This window comes from Polyodon spathula, chromosome 5 (genome assembly GCF_017654505.1).
Source record: "Polyodon spathula isolate WHYD16114869_AA chromosome 5, ASM1765450v1, whole genome shotgun sequence".
Taxonomy (NCBI): domain Eukaryota; kingdom Metazoa; phylum Chordata; class Actinopteri; order Acipenseriformes; family Polyodontidae; genus Polyodon; species Polyodon spathula.
This window is the reverse complement of record NC_054538.1, coordinates 25,031,174-25,056,612: the sequence shown is the minus strand read 5'-3', so window position 1 is coordinate 25,056,612 and position 25,439 is coordinate 25,031,174. Positions and strand designations below refer to the sequence as shown.

Sequence of the window (25,439 nt, the reverse complement as noted above, 5' to 3'; positions counted from 1 at the left end):
TGATAACCTAATATTGGAGCAATACTGATAAAAAAAAAACAAAAAAAAAAAAAAAAACAATAAAAAGACAAAAGGAAATATGGGAAATTAAAGAAAAGAATATCTGAAGCTGCATGCACTTCAAGGTTTGGCGCACAATAATTTTGCTTGTGGCCTGAGTTTACTATACCTGTCACTATGTCAACCCTTTGTCCCTGTGTGACAGAAATGACAGAGCCCACAGCCTCCAGTCAAAGACTGATTACAGCAGCTGCAGCAGGAATGTGGAATGGGACTCTAAATGGGATTAACTTCCCCTTCACAGATCTGATTTCACTTGAAAGGTATCTACTCAAGAATATTCTAGAGTAAACAAACAACCATACATGATTTTATGGTGTATGAAACTGCAGTAAACAAAAATGTATAATTCCAGCTGCTGTTCATTTCTAAGCACAATACACTCCCAAGGTGGAATTGGGTCACATTATTATTACAAGCACATTTTCAGAATTTCTGTAGACAGTAGGAACTTTGTTTCAAAAGTGCGGTAACAAAATGCAATGCTCACATATTTTTTATTTTTTATTTAATCAGAGCTGTGTGTTTAAGAATTGTAGTTTATTTGGTTGTTTGGGATTCAGTCACAACCTTGTTTTCAGGATACAGGCAAATGTTTAACCAGGGTGAACTGAACTAACACTAATTTAGAAAGCTAAAGTCCTGAACTTACAATTTAAAGATTTGTTTACCGTGCACGTTCCAGACCTTAACTTTCGAGTGAATTCAATGGACTGAGATGCCAAGCAAATTTTTATTTCTTAGCAGACAATACAGTGGGAACAGAATCCTGATCCCTGTGGGTTAAAGAGGTCATTTCATCTCTGTGTTATTTGCATATTAAAAAATAAAAATAAAGCATGCCAGGTATGCTGACTTGTGAAATGTGCTTTGGATTCTTGGTGATGCTGAGCATTTGTTTTGAAGAGTCTAACGCTGAAACTCCCTAAGTCTGGGTTAGTGGGCCCACAGTTGTGTTTATGCTCCAGGACGAACTTTGCCTCTCCATTCAGTTCAATAGGCTGATATTCACTGTGTTGCTATTTCCTCATAAAGCGATTTGTAAAAATGTTTGATTGTACTCGTATTGCACAGAAATGTATTGGGGACCACCAAACTTATTTTCAAAACTATCAAAACACTTTTGAAAAGAAAAGGACCTGGAAATCTTTTTTTTTTTCTAAAAATGATCAATAAATGCATTGAAATACTATAGGAAGAAAATAAGGAATGAAACTTAAATGTACAGTAGCTATCTCCAAACAGAATCATATCTGTTCTATGATTTGTGTTGTTTTGAAATTGACAGATTAACTTAGCTTCCTGGCAGTGATAACTTCTGATTGAATATATGGTACTTGGTGTAAAAAAGTAATTTCCAGTATACACCTGGTGATGCAGGGTTATGGGCTCTTTCATTGATCTTAGATGTTTATTTGTGCACATGGGTATGTGTGCATGTGGACCATCTACCAGGATGGGGAAGGATGATTGTATTTTGAATAATGAATTATCCCATATTCAGCAGTGATCCCCCTTGATCTTCACCTGTCTAAACTTTGAAATTTCCAAGCTAGACAAACCAAACAGAAGACCTTCTTATTTTTTTGTTACACAGTGTAATAATAATGTAAACCAACTGTGCATAATAAGGCTATAATTCTATTGAGGATTTCTGGTGACATGTAAATCACTAGAAAGCTAGCTTGAGTGATTTATCTTTGTCACCAGAGACCGGTAAACAAGACCTTTATTGTTATTTTAAACATTTTTATTGTTTGATTTACATGTGTATATATCTCTTCAGGTTTTTTGTTTCCCTCCATTTCACTTTTTGAAGCCAGACTTTCTACAGTCATCTACCATGTGATACGATGTACAGTATGTAATTATTTGTAATCTGTATCTGAACATACCATTATCCTTTATGAAGATTTCTATTCATGTTCTTTGCTGTAGTTACTGATGGTACTGTGGTGATTATTGTTATCTTTGGTATGCAGTCTGCCCTCTATCTGGGAGCTATTTGTGGCTTTTGTATACTGTATCTATTAATGGAAAGCTACTCTGTAATCACTGGGGCTGCGTGATAGAGTGCAGTCGAAGAAGTTCACAGTATTGTGAATTCCAACAAGTAGATGGATAAACTCATTTGTACGGAAACTTTCTTAAATAGGACAATGGAAGACCAGCATGTGGTAAGCAAAAAGTTGTTTACTGAAGTCAATTGGATTTGTAATTGGATAAGGACAATAGAACAGCTGTCATAGCAATGAAATCACTCCATTGACTGATGTATCCTGAAAAGTGTAGTGTCTCCAGCTATTGACCTTGAGGTTTTTCAGCACTAATTTGCTATTCAATTTCATATTTGGTTAGAAACCTTTGCTTGTGTTCACTGTAAAACATCTAGAAGTTTGATGCAGAATGTTTTTATGGGATTGGCTTGTGATTTTCCAGTTCTCTTTAACTATTTTGACAGTTCATGAGACAGAACACATATATGGTGTTCTGACAAATTAAATGAAGAAAATCTAGCAAAGTGGCAAACTATTTAAGAAAAAAAATCATTAAAATCAGTTGTAATGTTAAAGAGGGCATTTCCCTTGCATATCAATAATTTACATTGCTCCATCCGTGATCATCAAACATCAAACATCGAATACCAATGTCATTAACTCATCTGTGGATTTGATTAAAAAAAAAGGTAAGAATCCTTCCATTTCAGCTGCATTCTTAATACTGAGAAGATTGAATGCATGATAAAAATGCAAGTACCTTCAATAGAGGACAGTCCAAACTCTTACAAAGACTTCAAATAATTGGAAAAATAAAATTTTTGACTAATTTAATACCATCAAAAGTTCAATTGACTTGAATAAGTATTATTTTAATCCTTTTTTGCATATTGTCTATTCATTTATTTACTGAGGCACATAATATGCTCTGTTAAATAAATACAAATAGTGTATATATTAGTTTATATTTAATTTAATTTTGTATTGTTTAAATCAGTAACTTTTTAAGAAATTACCTATTTACCCAAAATAACCTGATATGTTTCTATGGTGATAGTTACCAGTGTGTTGTCTTCGAGTGAAAATGTCCCCAGGTAACAGTTTGTTTACTGTCTTGCTTATGTATTGCGAACTTTGAAAGTAATACATAACTAATGTTAGAATGTAATAGAAGTTAGATTTAGTATTTTGATATTGAATGTGATTAAGTGAATACACATGGAATAAAGTAAAATTAATTGATCCCAGCATCAAGATGACAGCTAAGATGACATTTGATACCAGGATAACCTGCCTGCAGGTCCTCTGCTCTAACACCTGGTCATCGTCTCTGGCATCTCCAGCACCCCACCCCTTTTTAGACTAAAACATAGCAACAGCGCTCCTGCTCCCAAATGAGTGCAGCTCATTTGTGATTCGCTGCTCATCCACAGAGACAGAGATTAACTGTCATATACTTAACATACAAATAAATCAATATAGGTCACACAGTATCTAGAATTACTGTATGGATTGAGTTTACTGGGGAATGTTGTGAATTGACACAGATTTGCCTCTCCCTGTTATCAGGTATGCTTGGGATACCAACTGAACAAGGTATAAATAATATTGGGTGTGATGTTTAGGAAGTCTTGGAGCTCATATAAACTACCAATTTACTGAGAAAACATCACCCTTGAATCTCTCAGGAAAATATATTTTATATGTTGAAAGTTCCAAAATGCTGAACATTACTGCTTATTGCACTGAGTTTGAAATAAGATGAGCAAACGTTAATTGATAAAGGGATGTTTATCACCAGGATGTATAGATTGTTGTGAAAATTATGCAGGCAATGCAACTTAGCAAATTTAGTTTTTAGGAACTTGTTAATCAAAATGCATGTTAACGAGATCAAGAAAAATGAATGGACGCATAATTCCTGTTATGGAAACTATTAGCCTACAGGGAGACTGCTCTCCCACCAGTGAACAGCAGCCAACAATAAGGGGAATATCTATTGTGTATAATTTGTGAACTTCATTTAAAATTGTACATTTTGTCATCCAGAATGTACAATTATTTAGAACATTTCACATATAAAATGCTGATTATGATTATCTGGCATGTGGGTAGAACGGCACAGATTAAAAAGTAATTAATTAATTAAACCCCACTAGTCATTTACACTCATTTTAACCAAAAAAACCTGTTTATTTTCTTATGATGACATCTACTTTTGTATGTATTTTAGTAAAAAAATGATTATAGGCTATAAATAAATACATTTGAAGTGTCATTTGTGTTTGTAGTTATTCTATTATTATACATGTATACCATGTATGTAACACTTCATTATATATCTATTAAGCTTTTAAAATTATGTTAGAACTCCCTAACCTAATACACAATTTGTTTATAATTGTTTGGTGAATTCCTCTATGTTCCTCATGTTGAATGCATTTTCTCTGGTAGGCTAGGCTACTCTTTGCTCGTCTCCACCATAAATAAACTCAGCATGATTAGAAGTAGCCAGTGAACACTTACAGTATTATGAGAAAATGCCATATGCATACAGACGTGTGACGGTGAAAATGTACATTGTACATAAAGTGTGGGGGGGTCTGACAATAAATACATTTAATTATGTCAATAATTATGTCATGTCAATGTTCTATTGCCTGTAAGGAAACTTTATTGTAATAACTAGTATGCCATTTTCTATACCAAGATTGCATTATGTAGTCTTAGGTTTTTATTTTTATGATTAAAATAAAATCTACAGTACAGGACAGTTGTCATAATGTACGAATCCAGAGTTCAGATAGGCTACAATTGGATTGATAATTTCTGTAACAATACACTAGGGCAAATAACGGTATATCATTTTAGCAATACAACAAAAGTTTGGTAAGGTTCCAAATGATTAAAACAAGTGAATACATATAATTCAGAACCACAAGTATAGAGAGGCTTAAATATTTCCATAACTACAAATATTGATCTAGGTAGTCTGTAAGAATTTAACCCTGGTGCTGTACATACTCTCTCAGTACACTCAACCCTTCTTTTCCAAGTGCAAATTAACTCCTGAGAAATTATGACAATTAACACAGATTTCCTTTTAAATTTCCACACACACAAAAGAAATAGTCACAAGAAGCATTGCTTGTTAAGATATTAACATAATTTCAGAAATCATATTAGCACAATTATTTAATAAATAAATAGGCTTAGCGACCAGATATAAGGTGATCTTTTTGTATCTATGCTAGGGTTAGACACTTGGTTTGGAATAACTACACAATCCCATTTGTATTACTGGAAAGTAGCTTCATCCCATGGTGGGTCATGTAGTCTTAGTGGAGAGTATATAACACCCTGAGTGATCTATAATCTGACAGGTTGTTTATAACAACTACAGTGTAGAGATAAATATATTACAGTACAATTGTATTTTATATAGCACCTTGTCAAAGTCATCACAAAGTGCTTCACGCACACACATTTAAAAAGATATGTTTAAATAAACGTGTGTTTGAAAGAGATAGGGTATTAAAGTCAGTGCCTGAATTATTTGTGCATGACTACAGCTGGGACATCAAGGACAATTGTACTGTCAAGGAAATCAAGCTGCTGTTCACTGTGTATTTAATGACACAGCACACGTATTACCGCTACTTGACCAATTCATATCTGCATTGTTCAATGGTTGCTCTGAGCAGACTACCAAATAGGACAATTAATGGTTTGTTTTTGTACATTTTGTCACTTGGCATAAATGTATAAAAATCACTCACAAACCTAATTGAACCCTTTCAAATGTTATAGTGAAATCTGGACTGGCAATGACATTCCAGAGGCTTGGAGCCATTTTGTTTAAAGAATATCCAGCCGAGGTGGGTCTGAAAAAATGCAACACAAATAGCTGAATTATTGGCAGATCAAGTAAGACCAGGTATGAGGTTTCAGGTAAATAGTTATGACAGAGCAGGTAACATTTTTCAGTATAAAGATGTAATATTATTGGAAGCCACATAATATTATATTGGGCTATGTACTACCATCTGATGCTATAAATCTAGTGTGATAATTCGTTCTTATGAAATTTCAACATATACCGTACCTGCTGAAAAATTGCATGTTTCTAGTTACTGAAATGGTAGCCTTAAAACATTTTTTTTTGCTTGAAAAATTTGTAGATTTTTTATTTGGAATCATAGGAATCATTTTTTATTTGGAATCATATGTCAAGTGGTCTAGTCAAAGAGCCAGTGTAACAGAAAGGAGGCTGGAAGCAAATTGGTGACCACATATACTGAAAACATCTTAACCAATATGCAAAAGCTCCTGGTTTGTTTGCTTATCGAGTAGAGCTTGACATTCTATATACAGAACATAATTAGGCAGATTGGTTAATTGATTGATTTATAGTTGACTAAGGTCCTTTGCTAAGAATCACACATAGCTTAAATAGACCTGCAAGTCATTGCATTTCACAGAGCTTTTCCAAATGCCAAGCTCTAGTGATGCCTGACCAGGAATTTCTAGGACTTGATTATATACTAACTTTTGATTTATTTTTGATTACATATAACTGCAAATCACCTTTATTAACTATTTGTTGTTTTAAAAGTGTAGCGATGGTTCTCACCAAGAGTGAATTACTCTAGTAATTGAATGATAGTAACTTCAGCAGCTTTAAAACAGCATTTGTACTATATAATACATTATATTATAATATAAAACAATAAACTAACCATATGTTATGACAGCCTTTAGGTGCTATTGTAATGTCATTAGAATAACACAAAGAATATCATATCACATAATACTGAATGTTAATGAAGGTTTTTTTTTATTTCTATAATACTAGTATAATTGGCTCTGTTGTATCTGGGGGTTGATCTTCATGGGAGACACTTCTAAATAAACCGTAACATAAGCTTAGCTGCCAGAAGGAATTAATGTCTACAGTGTGTTTATTGCTTTTTTTCTTTTATTTATGCCTTTATAGTTTCCATATGAGTTTTTACATATGAACAGCAGCTTCAACTTCCATGTAACAAGATGCCCTTCTGGAGTATTAAAGCTGATCAACACTGATTACACTATGTAACACAATTTTTGTTCCTGGGTAGTAAGTGTTATTTCCTAATTGCTTATGCCTCAAAAGTATAGAAAATGGCTATTATTCCCCACAAACTTTGCTTTTGTGACCAGGACAGTGATATTTCAAAATATCACTATTTCCAATTTGAAGCTTATGCCTCAAATACTTTTGAGGCTTAAGCAATTAGGAAATAACACTTACTACCCAGGAACAAAAAAAATAAAAAAATTGAAAAAATTGTTACACGGTGTTATTTATGAACATTGTAAATGACTGTGCAGTCAGCAGGTTGTATTCCTTTGAGTTGCATGCACTTCACTTATTAATTAGAACAATCTACTAGATCACTGTACATCAGCTAAAAAGAGAGGGCCTTTGAGAGGCTAATGTACTATCTCAAGCTCCCTTCATAGCTTTGATGGGAATGTGAGCTGTAGAAAAAGCATGAGTCAATCCTGGTGAGATTTTGAGCAACTAAACAGCTAAGTGAGCAATACTGGCAGATTGGAAGTGCCTGTCATAACCGTCAGCTACTTTATACTGTTTGTTGATCTGCTGCTTTGCAGGTTACTGTAGTTACACAAGACAGTGGGTGTGGATGTCCACATGGGAAATCACAGGTAAGTTCAATGCAATATCTTTGCTGTCAGACTAGGTAACATTCTCTGGCACTGCCAATGCCTTGTGCATTTCTAATGTGTCATTCCCCTGGAAAAGTGTATTTATCTTGAATATTGTGGTCTGTGTCTAAAGATTCCTTTTACTTGGCTTTGTTAATATTATATAGTGTCATAAAAGGCACTTAAACAATAGAAAGAATTAATCATTAGGGAATTAGCAAGATAATGTATGAGTTATACAGATTTTTTTTTTTTCTGCAATAAATTAAACTTGAAATGGTCCAGCTTGACTAATATACCATGTTTCATTTGCTACATTTGTTATGCAGATTAGTTTTGTCACATTAAAAAAAAATAAAATAAAAAAATCACATACAGTGTTGAGGTTTGTTAATCTTGAACTCTTTGTGAAACAAACCCTTTGTATAAAGTTAGTGAAACAGGGGGCTGGTTTTCAAAGCCTTTTATTTCACTTAAATTACTGTAGGTATTAGTGTACAATAAATCATTGAATCTAAAAAGGATGACAAATCATATATATACTGTTCCTAATGGATGTGTGAACTAAAATGATAATGAATGCTTTGTTTTACACATTACTCTGAATAGGTTACTCAGCATGCATCGAGACAAATGATTGTTTGAAGACCAATACATTCGAATACATTTTCATTTCCAATTATTCACTTGGTTCATTTTCTTTTCCTATAAAAACATTCATCCTTAGTATACCCTTCATAGGACCACATTAAAGCTTCACATCTTGGTTTTTAGAAGGAATAAGCTACAAAATTGGTTGCAAAAGGGCTTTGAGGCTACATATAAATGTCAAAAATCAACATAAATGTCTTTTCAAAATGCCTATAAGTTGGATTTCAAACAGCATTTCAACTTAGTAATGCAATAAAACCCTTAATTGGTTATTTTTTTTTCAAATAGATGCACAAATGATAGGAATACCTAGTGAAACAAAATGGAGGTGAACTTTTGAACATGACCTCATCCATTATTGTTCTGGGGTAAATACAGTGCTCCCCTGTTATACCAACAACTACAAGACAGGTAGCAAACTGACGTTATGGCGAGGGTGGCAGTATAAGGAGGGTCATTAAAAATCCAACAAACTACAAAAAACTGCATGTTGGCAATCAAAACATTGAATAATGTGTTTATGTACTAAACAACACAGAAAATGACATATCCCTGAAAAGCAGTCATGTTCTGCATTTGAATTAGTTATCAATATCTTGCTGGTGGTAAAGTGAGGGTAATTTCAAAGCATGTGTATATGATACGGTTCATGTGTAAAATCTGTAAATCTATAAAATAACCAGATATGTGTAGATTTACCAGCTCAGTGGTCAATGTATAAAATAACTAAGGAGATGGTAAATAATCTCTTTTACTTACATCCATGATCACTTGCTGACAACAACTCACTATATAAAATAATGTTTTGGCGGCAAAATGATGAAGCAACCTAGGTATGATTCTCACTGAAATGCAAAAACCTGCATGCACTTAGGTTATGTTATTTTTCTAAATGAGTTTGACCTAATAATACTAAACAAGGATTCAAACTGGATTATTTTCTGGCTTCTGAATGTTCCGAACCACTGGTTTTGTTCTGTTCCAGTTCAAATGAAATGAAATACTGGTTAATACCGGTTAAAAAAAAAAAAAAATTCTAGTCAAGTAGGCAATTGTATTGGTGTTCATGGGTCTTTATTTTCTTGAATTAAAAAAAAAAACATGAAAAACAGTAAACTCAAGAGGAAACTGGTGAGACAAGTTATCCATCTGTATCAATAAATGCACTTACTTCCTGTCTATAGAAACAACAATGGGGGTATGACACAGCCTGGTTTTTGGGATTGAACTAAATAACAGTCTCGTATTTTGATATGTCATTGTCTGTCACAGAAATATGACGTCAGAACAAGTGGAAAGCTTGGAGAGAGAGAGAGAGAGAGAGAGAGAGAGAGAGAGAGAGAGAGAGAGAGAGAGAGAGAGAGAGAGAGAGAGAGAGAGAGAGAATCTGCTTTCCAGAACCTTTCAATTAAAATATAATGTGCTATTTTGCTGTACTAGTATAACAAACTATGGGTAACTATTACTTTATATAAATTGTCATGTTATGCATGAATGTAAGAATTGGCTTTCAATGGTGATCTACTTTTTTCTTTCAAACAGCATGTCTATAATTGTTTGCGTGACTTATTTTAATTGCAAATATATATCCTGCCCACTATAGCAGTTTGGTTACAGGATTCATTAGTTTATCTGTAATGTAATCACAGTTTTATATATAGGCTTCTCAGGATTCTCGGCCACTTTGCTTTTATAATACCCCAAATTCTGGGCCGATTTGGTTTTCAGGAAATGTCCCAAATTCTGTGTCACTTTGCTTTTGAGAAACCAACCCAGTTTTTGGGATCTTCTGCTCAGCTGTCAGCTGAGTTTCTAAGTCACGCATGCTCACTTTACCATAAAAAAAGTACACAAGAACTGGATAGTGAATTAATTTAAGAGTAACTCATAGTACATGTATTGTTTTACTCTCCCCAGAATATATCTATATAAATATTAATTTTAACAAAACAAACAAAAAAAACATATTTATTACATTGCACTCCATTTATAAGAATCACTAAGAATCAACCGCATATAGTGATCAAAACCACTGGGACAAAATCATTCCTATACCAACCAATGTAAAATAATCAGCTTGTAAGAATCAAGCAATCCACTTATAAGAATCATTTCAGGGCAAACTGACTACATGTAATAAGGCACGTACGCAGCGTGGATCGTGCAATGATGCAGAAATCACTGGACAAGTTTGTAATCAAACAGTGACTATGTACTATTGCATTGTGCATGAATGTTTATTTGTGTTCTCTGATAGTGAAAATGTGTTTCAATAAAGTGAATACACATTCATTGAATACATATTGAGTACAGCAGTGTTATTGTGTGGTGGCTCAGTGAGCAGTAGGAGGGGCGGGGGGAGATTGCTTTGGGATAAGGAAGAGGATTGCAGAGCTTTGCATCTCCGCTTAGTGAAGAACTGTGACATTTTCATCACAACAGAAAATAAGCAAACCACAGATACTTCAATGCAGTGGTAGTCCTGAAAATACGGAACTGTAATGTCATTTGAATTCAAAAGCCATTCCATGTAACACTGCAAGGTAGTTAAACTAGACACCTTAGATGATCGCTTCTCAAGTATACTGTAGTAAAATGGGATTCTGCAGCCTTGAGTAAATATTATCATGATCATATAACAAGCTGCTTGACCACAAGGACTTGTTTTGATGTATTGTCCTCAGTGACTGAGCATCATTGCTGTCTGTATACTGTATTTAAACTGCTGATGGCATGCTTTTGCTAATTGTAATGTGACAGAGTGGCCAAGGTTATTATAAATGATAAGGCTGGAGTCTTGATTTACAATTTAAAACTGGTGTTGGCTTTATTTTTCTTACAGTGCGATGGGGAAACAACTGTTAATAAAACAAAACAAAATAGACCTAGCTCGCAGTTGGAGCATTAACTAAACAGTACTTTGCGAGGTCCCTGTCTAACGTCAGGACAGATAAGCTGTTTACCCAACTAAACAAATACAAATCAAAACATTTCATAAATTCCCCCTGGAACTACACATATACTGTGACTACTTTACTTATTTGTATAGTACTGGAACAAACACTAGACTCAGATACACTTACTCATGCTCATGGTTTTGATTTTTTATTTCTTTTTCTTTTTCTTTTTCTCTTCCTTACTCCTCTATACCCCCACCACAAAGCTATCAGCTAAGCCCTTTTTATCAAGGTGTTATTAACTTTAAAAAGCAGTTATTGACCATTATCCATAATGGATTTTTTTGTGGGCATGCATATGCGAGGGAACCCATGACATCTAGTGGTCAACGCATTACACTGTACGGAACAAGCTCTTATTATTTTCAAACTAACATACTGATTCTGCATCACTTCACCACAGTAATCATATAGGTCCTTTTTTTAAGAATCACCCTCTTATAAGAATCAAAACATCCGGGTGCAGATGTGATTCTTATAAACGGAGTGCACTGCACAATGAAGAAACTACATTGCACTGAAACAGATACATGAAAATTCATTAAAGCAGTAATTTCCCTTTATTAAATGCTAACATTAAAGGAGGAACATGGCATTCCAAAAAATAAGGACATTTTCTTATGTAATGTCCATCAATATATTGTAGTGTTTCGAGTTCTTTTTGGGATAGAAATGAGACTGCAACCATGATCAGATGAAGGCTAAAGCTGTTTATTTTTTACAATAATTCAGTATTCACAAAATCAAATCACAAAGTGAGGGAACGGGAACTGGGAATCGAAAATGAAAATAAATAATTGTAGTAGTTTTTCTTTTACCCTACCCTTTCTCACTCTATCTCTCTATCTCCCCCAAATACAACCTCTTTCACTCTTGTCTTCCCCAATCCTACCGGTCTTTTCTGTGCACCCCCTTACTTCCCCTTCCCCCACTCCCCATCTTTCATGACAAACCTGCACCCCAATTCCCCTCCACACACATCATGCAACTCCTGCACGCACACACCACCATCATGCCAGCCCTGCACGCACACACCACCACAAAACTCCTGCATTCACACACTGCCATGCAACCCATGCATGTACACACTAGCATGCAACCCCTGCACGCACACACCACCATGCAACCCCTGCACGCACACACCACCATGCAACTCCTGCATGCACACAGCACCATGCAACTCCTGCACGCATACACCCACCATGCAACCCCTGCACCCCATGTTTCATTAGGACAACATCCTATAGTATAGTACTCTCAGAACATTTTGATTTACTACAGGGCCTGTAATCATAATGAACATTTTCATTACATGTGATCTGCAGCCAAATCTACTAAATATGTAATCGGTAGTATTTTAAATTCTTATTCAAATATTACAGTAAACTGAATTGTCCATATGCTGCAAATGAGCACTATGGTGTAAGATGGTCATACATATTAGAAAATAGTTTATTCTTTTAATGTACTCATTTATTTTGCTTATGAAGGCCTGTACATTGTTTTAATGTTGCCTCTAGTTTACTGCAGTTGCTTTACACAAAAATAAATTTAAACATGGCAACCTTATAAAGAATGATAAGATTCAATTAAGCGGCCCACAGGTCCATAATGACACCCTTAGTATAGGGGTTTAGAGGAAAATATTTGATGCGTCATCTCACTTGCCTGGTGTATGACAATTGTGTTTAGTCAGTTCAAAAAATTCCCAAGTGAATAGCAATTGTGTGTACTCCTACATATTTATAGACTTTGAATAGTTTTTCTGTTCTGATACATTCCGAGAAACACAGAACAGCTTATGAGAAACTTTGCAATAGTGCAGCTGTGCATTTCATATCGTATGGATAGTTCATTAAATATTCAGCTGAGTTCCTATACAGTAGTTCGCAGAAGGTAAAATATTTTATTCTTTTTATATCATATAGGTCTGTGTGTTGCCAAATCTTTTGTGGGCTACTATCAGTAAACGTATGGATGGCTTATCGTTTGTGTAATTTACACCATTTTAATACAAGCTAATGTTACCAGTATACGACAAATACCATAGGGCTAAACTCTTGAAACAGAACAGAATTTGTCATTTTTGTTAATGTGATATATATATATATATATATATATATTATATATATGCTGCAGATGAATAATATGAATATACCTGTAGGATCTTCTAATAAATTAATGCAAAAGTCTAATGTATACGGGCAAATGAAATGTTACTGTACACTATTTTCTCATATTAAAAAAAGATATGATCACAGAAAAAAAATGTTTAATCAGTATACACATGAAAAAAAAAAGCCAACATATTTAATTATTAATATTTTCTAACCAACCATACAACATTTGTTTTTATTATTTTCAATGTTTGTGTATTTATATTGGTTTTTCATGTTCTGAAAATTACATTAGTTTTAGATGAACCCCTAGTGCCTAATTTGACTGTTTAATAGAGAAAAGGGTGACATTGCAAATTCAACGAGTGTAGCAGATTTTATTGGTCACTACTTCAAAATTTTATTTTTTATCGGTAGGTCAGAGCTCATCAACATTTGACTTCAAACAACATTGGAAGGCTGTTTTCTAAAAGCCATGCAAATGTCTAGTTTATATTTCGCTTTTTGAATAGTGTAATTACGTAAGGGTGTGTATGTATGTATATATGTATGCAGGTATGCATGTATGTATGTAGTATTATTATTATTATTATTATTATTATTATTATTATTATTATTATTATTTAATGCAGATCCTTAAAGAACACCCAACCCAGCCTCTGTCTTTTACATTTGTACCACTTGTCAGAAAGTTGCCGACTCAAGTCTATGCTAATGCTTCAATACACAATGGAAAATGTGGACAACCCAAATGCAAGCCAAATGAGGTATGGTACATCTTACTCGTTAATTATGATTGCAGCATGCATAATACAAGTAAACCAGTATTGCGACTGTTTTAAGAGTTGTGTACTGAACATCAAAAAGCTATTTCATCAATATGGAGATTGTTTAGCTATTTCATACATTTCCCTGTTATAGAAACTGGAATGGGGCATCACAGGTAGAAGTTTCAATGTATCGTTGATCATTATTTATATATTTCTTGTATGTTTTCAAGTGTCAGACGTTTTTCAGTTACTATGAAGTGAAAGTTGATGATTCATGCAGTTTCAGTAAATTGGAAACAAGCCATAATTGGGTATCAAAAATATGAGATAATGCACATTGTATTCTTTTGATAAGAATTTATCAACCGACACAGTTTTTGAAAAAAAAAAAAAAAAAAAAAAAAAAAAAAACCTGAGAATCAACATATGAAATAAATGCAAAAGTTATTGGCTAAGTAAAAGAGGTTAATAGAAATAGCAACACTCAAATATGAAAAGCAAGATCTGTTTATGAATAAGGACCATGTATTTATACAATTATGATTACATATCCTTGATAATATTTAGCATTTAATTAATTAAGAAAAAAAAAAAAAAAAAAAAAAAAACAATAACATTTAATTCTGAAATCAATTGTGTGTGTGTGTGTGTGTGTGTGTGTGTGTGTGGCATTTCTCATCATCTGGACCACACTTTGTTGGCTCACCAAAATGTACAGCTTAAAAATAAATAGGTTTGCCAGACGATATAGCTTATTAAAGTGATTTATTACAATACTCAACTGACAGCATTTAGGAACCCAAGAGGAGACGACACCTGACCTGACTATGCTACAGGACGGCATTTTCAGAGCAAAAATTGTGTTCATTGATGATTCAGATGATGAAGGAGAAGCTGCCCCTGTACATCCTCACTGTCTTGAGCAAACCAATGACATTGCAAGAATTGAGCCTCAGCTTCAGGTAACATTATATTCAGTTCAGGTATCCTTATACTAGTGTTTTCTAGCCTATAATATATAATATAATATACTCTCTTTTTTAAATATGACGAAAGTGAAAAAATAGCAACAGTAATAAAGGGGGTAAAGACTTACAATTTCCCTAAGAATATCTCTTAAGTAATATATACACAATAGTAGTTTTTGTTATGGTAGCAATTAATACAATTTCCCCAGTAATTTTCGTTTCCAGCCCATGTCTAGTGGCATAAGCTTTTATCTTTCTCCCATCTTTCCTTCCTGGTTTAAATATTCTGCCAAAACTGATCATGGGAGCCAAGTATCCCTTTGTTCTCATCCAGTCCCTGCTGAAAAAAAGAAAGCAGACTATCACACAATGAATATGCAACACATCCCTGAGTCTACATCAAATAGTACTGATAACAACCACCAACAAATAAGTCGGTTATTTAACAATACATCCCTTACCACTCAAGTCTATTCAAGTCTCTACTGCAGCGAGAGACTCAGTGAAAGAGAAATAACTGCAGAAACTCCAAATCCCTTAACAAACGCTCTCTGTTTAAGAAAGGCTAATCTCCTCAACATCCTCTAAAGAATCAATAATGTCTGGAGGTCCAGACAGTAACAAGTGTATCTCCTTTATATTTACTGTTCTCTGAAGGCTCACTGAATTCACTTTCCAGAACTTTCCATGCTCTTCTATAAGATCAGGCATGTTCTCCCCAGCTTGGGTCAAAACTATCCCCCTTTTATCATCCAGCTCATCTATTTCAAGCATCACCTCGCTGTTTCTCTCCAACAAGAGTCTCCCACTCTCCCCTTTCCAGGTCTCACCTACTACTACTTTAGTTCAGTCAGAGCCTAAACCTCCACCAACACAACCCTCTCTACTTACTGCTATTCTTAGAACTGGTCAGCTCCCACATTCATCAACAGCACAAAAATCTTTACAAAGACCTTTCTCTCCTTTGTGGCCAGCTAGTGCTACCAGCCTCTTATTCTCTAACACCTGCTCTGTCACATCCAGCTTAACTGTTTCTTCTAAGGCCTCCAGACCACAGTCGTCAAGTAGTACAGAGAAGCCTCTTCAGGGGTCTCCTGCTGGAATGTGTAGAGCTACTTCAGCATCACTGAAGTATCAAACTGCCTCATCTTCATGTATAACAGAAGCCATGCCTCACTCTCTTCCTGCACATTAATCCAAATTGTCCCTCACCAGATCTCTTCAAATGTAGTCCTAAGAATCTCCCACCCATTTTGCAAAACAATTCTGCCTTATCCCTCTTTCCTGCAGCACAGCACACTCTGAAGCAGATCAGTAGCAAGGAGACTTTATCAACTGTCCCTTATCCCATGACACCTTCATCATTTTCTAGGTCCAGTTCCCTAATCCTCTGCACCTCAGAAAGGCTTGATGTGCCGTCCCAAGGACCAGGAGCTACTATTTCTCCAGCACCAAGCTGTAGTCAGACTAGCTCCAAGTCTCATTTGTATAATAGGATCTCACTTGGCTCATCAACTGAGAGATTTAGTTCCATATCACTTACCCGTGGGCTTTCTCCATCCTCAAAGCCGAATTCTATTCAAAGTCTGCTTCTCCTTCTTCAAGTCCACCGCCTTTCTCTACACGATCGCACTCACCAAGATCCTATTCTTTCAATCCTACCGCAAACCGCCTAACACTATCACCCTAGCCACCACAATGTGGAAATAGTGGCTCTACTCCATCACCTTCTCCGTCTCTGCCTTCAGTACCCTCACCTACCTCAAGATTTGTGACTTCACCCTTGTCTATTGAAAGTGAAACTAAATATACAAAGGTAGAGTGCACAGTTGCACTTGCATGTCACATTAATGTTTCCTGTCTCAATTATTAAGAATAATTAATGTTACAAATACAAAACATTCACATTATACCATGTCATTTATAGTATAGGTAACATCCCAAAGAGTTGTAACAAGAATACATAATTGCAGTAACCAGTTTGTTATGAGTCATCTGTTTCAGTTATTTGACACAGTGGCACTGTTAAACTTTGCATATAAATATAATGATAGAATAATCCAGATTGCCTACAGTGTAACAGAATAATTTAACATAATGTTACATTTTTAAACAATTGTTTTAGCAATGAGTTGGAGTTTCATATAGTTTAATATATGCTTTCACCTTTTGCTTCTCACTGTTATTTTTTTCTTACCTTTTTCACTGCTATAGCAATACAAGAGCAAGTCAAGCTACAAGGCATATGCAGCAGTACCCTCAAACACACTGCTCTTGGAGCAGAAGGTTAGTGTTTTACTGATAGGACACACGCCAGTCCACTAGTAGCACATCAGCTTTTACATTGCTACAGCATACTTGAGACCATTTCCAAAAACATTAACCTTACCAGTGTCAAGAGAGCATCGTAATTGTACATGTCTCCAGATGTTCTTGAACTTCCCATGTGGTCTGGGGTAATTGAGTGATGGTTGCTGAGGTTATTAAGAATACACAATGTGAGACAGGACACAAGGCCCTGTGGGAAAAAAAAAAAAAAATCTCATAAAATGAATAAAAATGTGCATGAGTGTGTATAATTATATTATTGATAATTGTTTGTTAATTACTGACAGGGGGCAATTATTGCAAATTGCAGCCAGCTGCAGTGTATATAAGAACAGTAGCCAGTCTACTCGGGGCTCTGCTGTGGGAAGAAACCCGTCTGAGAGTGTGTTCAGTCAAAAGTTAGTGTGTTAACCTATTTGGTTGCGTGTTTGAAACTATTTTGCAAACCGGTAAGCAGCTTACCTGTCCGGTTAATTAGTTAGAAGTGTGTAGTTAGTGCTTGGAGAGAGCTAGGTTTTTGTTTTCAATTTTGTTTATTTTGTAAATTAAACAGAGCGCATCAGCGCTTAAACCTCAAGTTTTATATCAGGTCAGTTTTTAAAGGGGCAACAAACCTTTTAATTGTGTGGAAAAAAAGTGAAGATGGGTAGCGATATCTCATAACAGCAACAATTGAAATGGCCACCGGCACAAATTATGATAGCAGAGACATAGTCCTAAATCAGCTGTTGTACTGATGTAAGAGGTAGGTTTCAAACAGTACACATACCATTTTTTTATATATATTTTTGTATTGCAACAGCACCCCCCCTTCACTCAATTAATTAGTAAATAGCAATCGTAAACAATTTTTACATTTGATATGTAATTCACAGAAGTATTAGTTGTCTGATAAACCAGCCTTCTTGCCTTTCCCTTCGTTTAAATATAAGCAATAAAAAAAACACTATTAATGTGAACTGAAAGGTAATTTCTTATAATTTCAAACTCTTACCTGCATGTCAGCTTTTTGTAACCTGCATGATACCGTTGATATCACTTTGGTTAGTCATACTAAAAGAATAAACACTGACTCATCTACTTTGCTCAGAAAGCAGAATTTAGACAAAAATGCTTTATTGTAATACCATATAAAAATTTTTTTGAACAAACCAACTCAAAGATTTGTTTCAAATATATGTGCAGTTGGTTGTTTGATATAAAGGTAGTGTAGTCTAAAAATAATAGCGAGCATCTATAGTCCCTGGTACAAAGTCAAGATTCAGTGCGTGGAATATGTATCAATTCCTGGTAAGCAACTACTTCACTACAAGGAGGGCAATTACAGGCAGCAGATACTGAACACAGTAATTTCTGTTATAAAAAATGTTACATCTTAAGCAAAAGAATCATAACAACAACAATCTTTATATAGCGCCTTTCATAGCAAACCACCATCACAAAGCACAAGACTAGGGTGTGTGAACTATGCATCAGCTGCAGAGTCACTTACAACAACGTCTTACCTGAAAGACAGAGCACAAGGACGTTAAATAATTTGTTCAGGATCACACAATAAGTCAGTGGTGAGCTGGGATTTGAACCGTGGACCTGCTGGTTACAAGCCTGATTCTTTAACTGCTGGATCACACAGCCTCCTATAATATAGCTTTAACCCTGGTCTTCATAATTTCACAGCTGTTGTCCACAACACTGCACTACATGAGAGGAGATTGATTTAATTAATATTCTTTACATATAGAAATTCTAAGACCTTTTTCTATTTGTTTTTGTAGGCAATCGACAGGGAGCTTGATAATCCAGTGTACTCCCCTCTTGACGATAAAATAATGTCAGAAATCCATGCAGAGGTAGATATAAAACACTTGAACTTTTATTTTGTATTTTTACCCAGCCTGTCACAAGATAGCCCATTTAATTTATTTTTTCAATTTTCACAGATATCTTCACCTACACAGCTTCGGCCTATGGTAACAACAATGTATTTTTTTTTTTTTACTTTTTTTTTTTTTTGTATTACTGTAATTTCATTTCACACGTTTATAACCTTTTATACTACATTTATCATCCATATTTTTTCAGCGAAGATCCCATTCTGCTCCGATTTCCCTGCAGAAACTAATGGATTCTGATGCACCAAAAGTATGTAAAGCATGTTATGATCTTCACTTCTAAGGATACCAATTATCAAGTTCCATTGTCTTTAATGATCCAAGCAAATGTTTTTATGTGGCTCATTCTAAAAATAACAGGTCATGGTGTATTTTAAGTGGAGATTTTTTATTTGTTTATTATTTATAACAAGTACTGTAGTTCACTAACATGCTAACACATTGATTATGTTTTGTTAAAATGAACAGTAGTAACCTACTTATAAACTATTTTAAAGGTATACAGCCTGATCTCATATGCAATAAGATTTTATATTTATATAAACAGCTGCATTTGTTATTGACTGGGAAATTAATAATACACATTTCGTTCAGAACTATACTGAACAGAAGAAAGACGTTTTGAATATGTTTTAACAAAACAGTGACCAGGCTGTCTTCAGGTCTGAAGTGATTGAATCTAACACAATGATTTCATAAATCTTACCTGTTGTGCACCTCCAATTGCTATATTAGTGTCAAATGTTCATTTTTGAAAGAAACCATTGACCAGTAACATGCTTTGGAAGTGAAGCAGTAACAGACTTCCTGAGAGACACGACACGGCATGGAAGTACAGTGTACAAGATTTATGGACTTGTTTTGTTATCTACAAACACTTTATACAAAAGTAAACAGGTAATAGATGATTACATGGCTCGGGAATAAAGAATAATCACAGCCTTTTTTAATTTTCTTTACAGAATTTTACAACGCTGTCACGATCTGCTGGGCGGGAGACTAAATATGTGAGTCTCTACTGCTTGCATGACTAAATATACTGTTCTTTACTGTTGCAGGAAACCACATAACTTTAATTCTAAGATTAACGATTTACTATTGTCTTTAGTGACAATATCCATTCTGCTTTGTGCCACATACTGTACTTCTGTTTAAATACGTGCCTCTTGATTACTGTGCTGGTTTTTTTTTTTGCACAGAAACACATGCTAAATGCTCTGAATGTAGATTGTGAATAAAAAAAGTCAACAACAGCATGAAAACTAAATAGAAAGTAATTGACACAGTACACTGCAAAGGAGGTAGCAACATTAATCATTGATCATTCAAGCTACGGTATAAGAGTCTGGCTGCAAATAGCTGCTTATCATACTCACACGCACATTGATAAATACCAGGAGAAAAATGTTAAGTGCATTCCAACAACCATCACTCACTCATGTATAATTTAATAACACTATCGCACATTTAGACTATTGTTTTCCAAGATGCCTTTATTAAGAACAAGCCTGCTGTATATACTTCAGACTTGATTTTCAGATTTGAAATGGCTGTTGATGGCTGCTTGGACCACCACTGTTATTAAGGTTTATTATATGGGATTTATTACACGGTCTTGGGGCAGACAGTTGCAGGGGGACACCTTAAAGGTTACATTCTGTTACAGCAGATATCCTTGTAGTTTGATTTTTTTTCAAAGGTCAACAGAAATGTTTTAAAAGTCACTAGAATGTGATAATTAAAACAGAAAATACAAAGGTAATCTCAACAAGTAAAAAAAAAAAAAAAAAAAAAAACATATTGGCACCAAGTCGCTCTTTAACCTTATAAGAGTATCCCAGAATAAAACATAACCTGACAAACTGTTGGTGACGCACACCAACAAAAAAAAAAAAAAAAACCCTCAGGATGAGCAGGCGCACATTGCAACTTTGTTGGCCAACATATCAGTCATAATTTTCTAAACCCTCAAACAACAGCATAATTGAATCTAAAACCATGATTTAGTGATGCTGATGTTTGAGAGTTTAGAAAGTGAAGATTTACATGGGCCAACAATCTTTTAAATGTGGCACCTCATCCACTAGGAAGGATCTTTTTGTTGGTGTCGTCACCACCTGTTTTTATGAGACTTCTTCATCAACATTTGCACTCTAAGATGCTCTGACTACATATGAAGAGCTGTGGTTTGACTATAATTATTGTGGGGTTTTTTGTTGTTGTTTTTTTCTAAGAAACTGATGTGCCTGTGTGTACTTTCAAGACATCATTATTAAAGTGGTTGTAGCCAGGGGTTAATTTGTAAACAAAAAGGTACCAGATCATATAATTAAGGAAGAGGGGTAGTGTTTTTCTTTACAGACCTAATGTGCTGACCTTGATTTAGAGAAGCATCCATATACAGTAGTGTGGAAATGTATTAAAACATCCCATTGCTTCTGTTTTAGATTTGTTGTGCATATGAAATCATTCACCACTGTAATTGAAAATCTTGGAAAATTCTCAATATAGGCAATTTAGTGGCTGTCGAATTTAATTGGCTTTAATAGGCCACACATGCAGTTACTTTAAACTAATAAGAGAAAATTAACTCAAGATGCATAATTAAAGCACAAAGTTGTCTAACCTATTTTTTCTGTGTCACTGATTACTTACTAAAAATTGAAATTCCCACCCCAGAGGGTCTCATGCAGGTAGGTATTTAAAGGATATAAATGAAAAATCATCTGCACACTACTGTATTTCTTCATGTTGTCAATGTTGTCATGTTGTTTTTAACATAATCTTCAGGTTTGAACAATACCAGTGGTGAGCTACTAATCTGATGAACAGGAGCGACAACACTATTGTTGTTAAAAGTGCTTGTTTTTTGGCATTTCTTTGCTTGGGGTGTAAAAAAAAAAAAAAAAAAAGTAGTTAATTTCCTTATCCATAGAAGTTGCATCCTAAATTATACTGTTACTTTTGTCATTCAATTAATGGAACAGGTATGATTGTATACATGACATTGAACTACTCCTCCCCTCTTGTGATAGGTATTCTCATAAGAGTCGATCCGTCGGTGGCCACTCACAAAGTGCTCTGCCCCAGCCTCAGCAGCCCCAGCAGGGTCCCTGAAGGCTTGTGGCATCAGACCAATCATTTCGCCCCACAACAGCTGCAATACTGGAGCGCTTGTACCTCAAACACCTGGGTGCTCGCTACCGTGCACAGTGGTTACATGCTACATTTCCACCCCCCCCTTCCGAGGAGTCACACACACATCCGTGTTGGATCTTGAGGTCTCAGTACTCCAGAAGGAAGTGGCCACCTGGCTGTTCTGTGGGTTGGAGGGCAGTCTGGGAAGGCAGAGGAGCCGCGGCACCTGGTCGGGCCGTTGGATAGCTCTGCACATAAATATGCTGGAGCTGCAGGCTGTTTTCCTGGCTCTCAGCACTTTCTTCCAGTGTTGCATGGAAAACGTGTGCTTGTCCGAACGGACAACATAACATAGTGGTGGTGTATGTCACACCGCTGGGCGGTCCAGTGTACCCGGGGTGCATCACATCGCCTTCGGCTCCTGTCCTTGGGAACAAACGGACCTGATTGCCCTACGCAGCAAACCAGTCTTGTGGAGTGGTGAACTGGGCAGTGGACCGCCCTTGAGCGGAGGGATGCGCATCCGTCAGGAGATTGGCAAATACACCCCACAGGTGGTGGAGTGCATTTAGGAATGGGTTGGGAAGGTGGAGGTCGGATAGGAAAGTCAGTCTTTCCCCATGCCCACCATTTTATCTTAGCACGTTCTGCAAGAACTGCTGATGCTGGTAAGTCATCTACACAGATGAAGGGTATATCCTCTGCACCTGTATTCTGCGGAAGATGACATTGCCCCGTGCTTTATGTACTCGCACTCAAGCCAGATACATATCTGGACCAGATCTGCTGCCACGCTACATTGGCGCCATTTTACTGCGCTCTGTTTTCACCCCCGATCGCTTTTCTGTCCCCTTTGCACACCATTTTTTTTGCCCTCACACCGGCTTCCCTACACCTAAGGCCGTTTTTTCTGTGTCGGTTTACACCCCTCCCAGGAGGTGTTTTGCCCGAAGGAGCATTGATGTTCGCAATGATGTAGGCTCTCTCCACGAAGGCCCCGTTGCCGCCATTAACTCTATAGACGTTGAAGCCATCCTGTCTAGCAGAAGCCTTCTGTCGGCTATCACTTCCTCAAAGCAGAGTCAATCAATTAGCGCAGAGAGTGTCGGGGCCACAGCTCCTGTATTGGGAATGATTGGTGGAGCGGTACAAAACTGGTTTCCTCCTAAGTGGATCCCAGCCTTCCACATGGTCAGTCTGTGTGAATTGCAGTCTTCCATCCAGCTCCCGGTGCTTCTGTGTGGGAGGATAAGAAACTGAATTCTCTCTGCCCAGTTAGGGCATTGAGAGGTTATATGGATAGGATGAAGAGCGCTGCGTCAGTCTGACCAGCTCTTAGTCTGCCATGGGACGTGGATCCTGGGAGAGCCCGTTTTGAAGCAGCGACTGTCACATTGGATTGCGGACATAGTCTCTGTGGTGTATGACAGTGCTGGCTTATCCTCACCTGGGAGAGGAGCTGCACACTGTACAAGACGGTTGGCTACATATTGGGTCCTCTTCAGAGGGGCCTCACTGTCCGATTGCCCTTTCATAAGGTTGTGCATGCAGGGAAAATTGTATGGAATTATTTTGTAGGCTTACAATCACTTTGATCTTAACAGGAATCTGAAGAAAAAAAATGGTTGTATGGTTTCTGAGGGTGGTGGTGTAATTGTCCAGCTTTGAGGGCAGTCAAGAATTAAATTAAAATTAGAGATGTGGGTATCCAATGACATGTGCAAAGGTCACCAGTAATGGACTAAAGATAACCCTTCCCAGCTAATGTAGAATTAGAGTACACCATGTATGGAGCCTTGAGCTATAAACCTAAAGCTAAAGTTAAAGCTAACTGACAAGATTAGAAGGATTACTTGTATTAAAATGTATGGCACAATTGAACAAACTCTGACATCACCTTCATGCTACAATGGCATCCAAAGTATTAAAATGTAAAAAATTAACCATGGTCTGAGTTACTGCACTACAGTTTCTACAGACAGACTACATAATCTGTAGAACATTCTAAAAACAAAATCAAAGAGCAAGATTAATTAACTTTGTACTATTATTATTCCAATAGGCCTCTTTCCATCTGTTGCCATCTGGTTTTGCTGAGAAACAACTGGTATGTATTAGAAACTGTTTCTTTTAAAAAATGATATGGAATGATTTTTAAAAAATTGCTTAATTAACTGTATCCGGTCCTACTCAAAGATTAAGGGGTAGATGTACTGAAGTGTTACGCCTGTCGCAACAGTTGCAAACGAATCAGAAGTCTAGGGTGAAATGTACTAAACAAAAGCAATGCTATCAGCACCTTTTTAGGGAATGCTTTGTGGCAGTAGTTTTACTTTGCGGTTCAAACTTAGATGAATATGTATTTATGGGCGTTCCTGCATAAATTTGCAAAGAAGGGGGCGGAGATAGTGTAAATGAGAGTTCACAAATATTATAATGACATGTACTAAAGCTGCCGACAAATTGTGGACACTTTTTGGATTAATGTGTTAAGACAATTTGAATGCAAGTGTTAAACAGTCGCAATTGTTACGGCATTCCAGTCCGCTTTTTTCAGTGCGTGCCAGATGTGCTCAGTCACATTTTTGAGGTGAAAATAGTCAAAGTACCTAACTTTCACTATAAGTCAGTGGTACTGACAGCCTTGAAAAAAAATGCATGACATTTCTGGTTCCCCACATGTTGGGAAAACTTGGGACATTAAAACCCACTCTGAGCATCTGAGATTTAAGGACCATGATTACTTTGTGTTCAATAGCTGAGGTAATAAGTAGGCCAAGTTAAAATAATAGTAATAATAAAATAATAATAATAATAATAATAATAAATAAAACACTCATTTAGTTTCA

At 35.9% G+C, this 25,439-nt stretch overlaps 1 protein-coding gene across 3 annotated transcripts; it reads left to right on the top strand.

The window, feature by feature from the left end:
• Positions 1–2,129: 2,129 nt before the first annotated feature.
• On the top strand, positions 2,130–24,789 carry LOC121315750 (muscular LMNA-interacting protein-like). 3 transcript variants are annotated; one of them, XM_041250124.1, is made up of 10 exons: positions 2,130–2,237; positions 7,716–7,769; positions 14,183–14,261; positions 15,053–15,226; positions 17,447–17,518; positions 19,336–19,410; positions 19,501–19,530; positions 19,643–19,702; positions 20,415–20,459; positions 24,653–24,789. In XM_041250124.1, exons 2-10 carry the CDS (start codon positions 7,756–7,758, stop codon positions 24,722–24,724), a joined length of 621 nt encoding a protein of 206 aa, XP_041106058.1. In that variant the 5' UTR covers positions 2,130–2,237; positions 7,716–7,755; the 3' UTR covers positions 24,725–24,789. The 3 variants fall into 3 exon arrangements, with proteins under 3 accessions (XP_041106058.1, XP_041106056.1, XP_041106057.1); XM_041250122.1 differs by having other exon boundaries at positions 14,127–14,261; XM_041250123.1 differs by lacking the exon at positions 7,716–7,769 and having other exon boundaries at positions 14,127–14,261; positions 24,653–24,788.
• Positions 24,790–25,439: the final 650 nt, after the last annotated feature.

Bases quoted from the DNA above. Each gene is read 5' to 3' on its own strand.
- LOC121315750 (XM_041250122.1), top strand. From the start codon at position 2,178: ATGGATAAACTCATTTGTACGGAAACTTTCTTAAATAGGACAATGGAA. The intron at 7,770-14,126 runs GTAAGTTCAATG...TATTTAATGCAG, and splicing joins GTCCACATGGGAAATCACAG to ATCCTTAAAGAACACCCAAC. The intron at 19,411-19,500 runs GTAGATATAAAA...CAATTTTCACAG, and splicing joins TGTCAGAAATCCATGCAGAG to ATATCTTCACCTACACAGCT.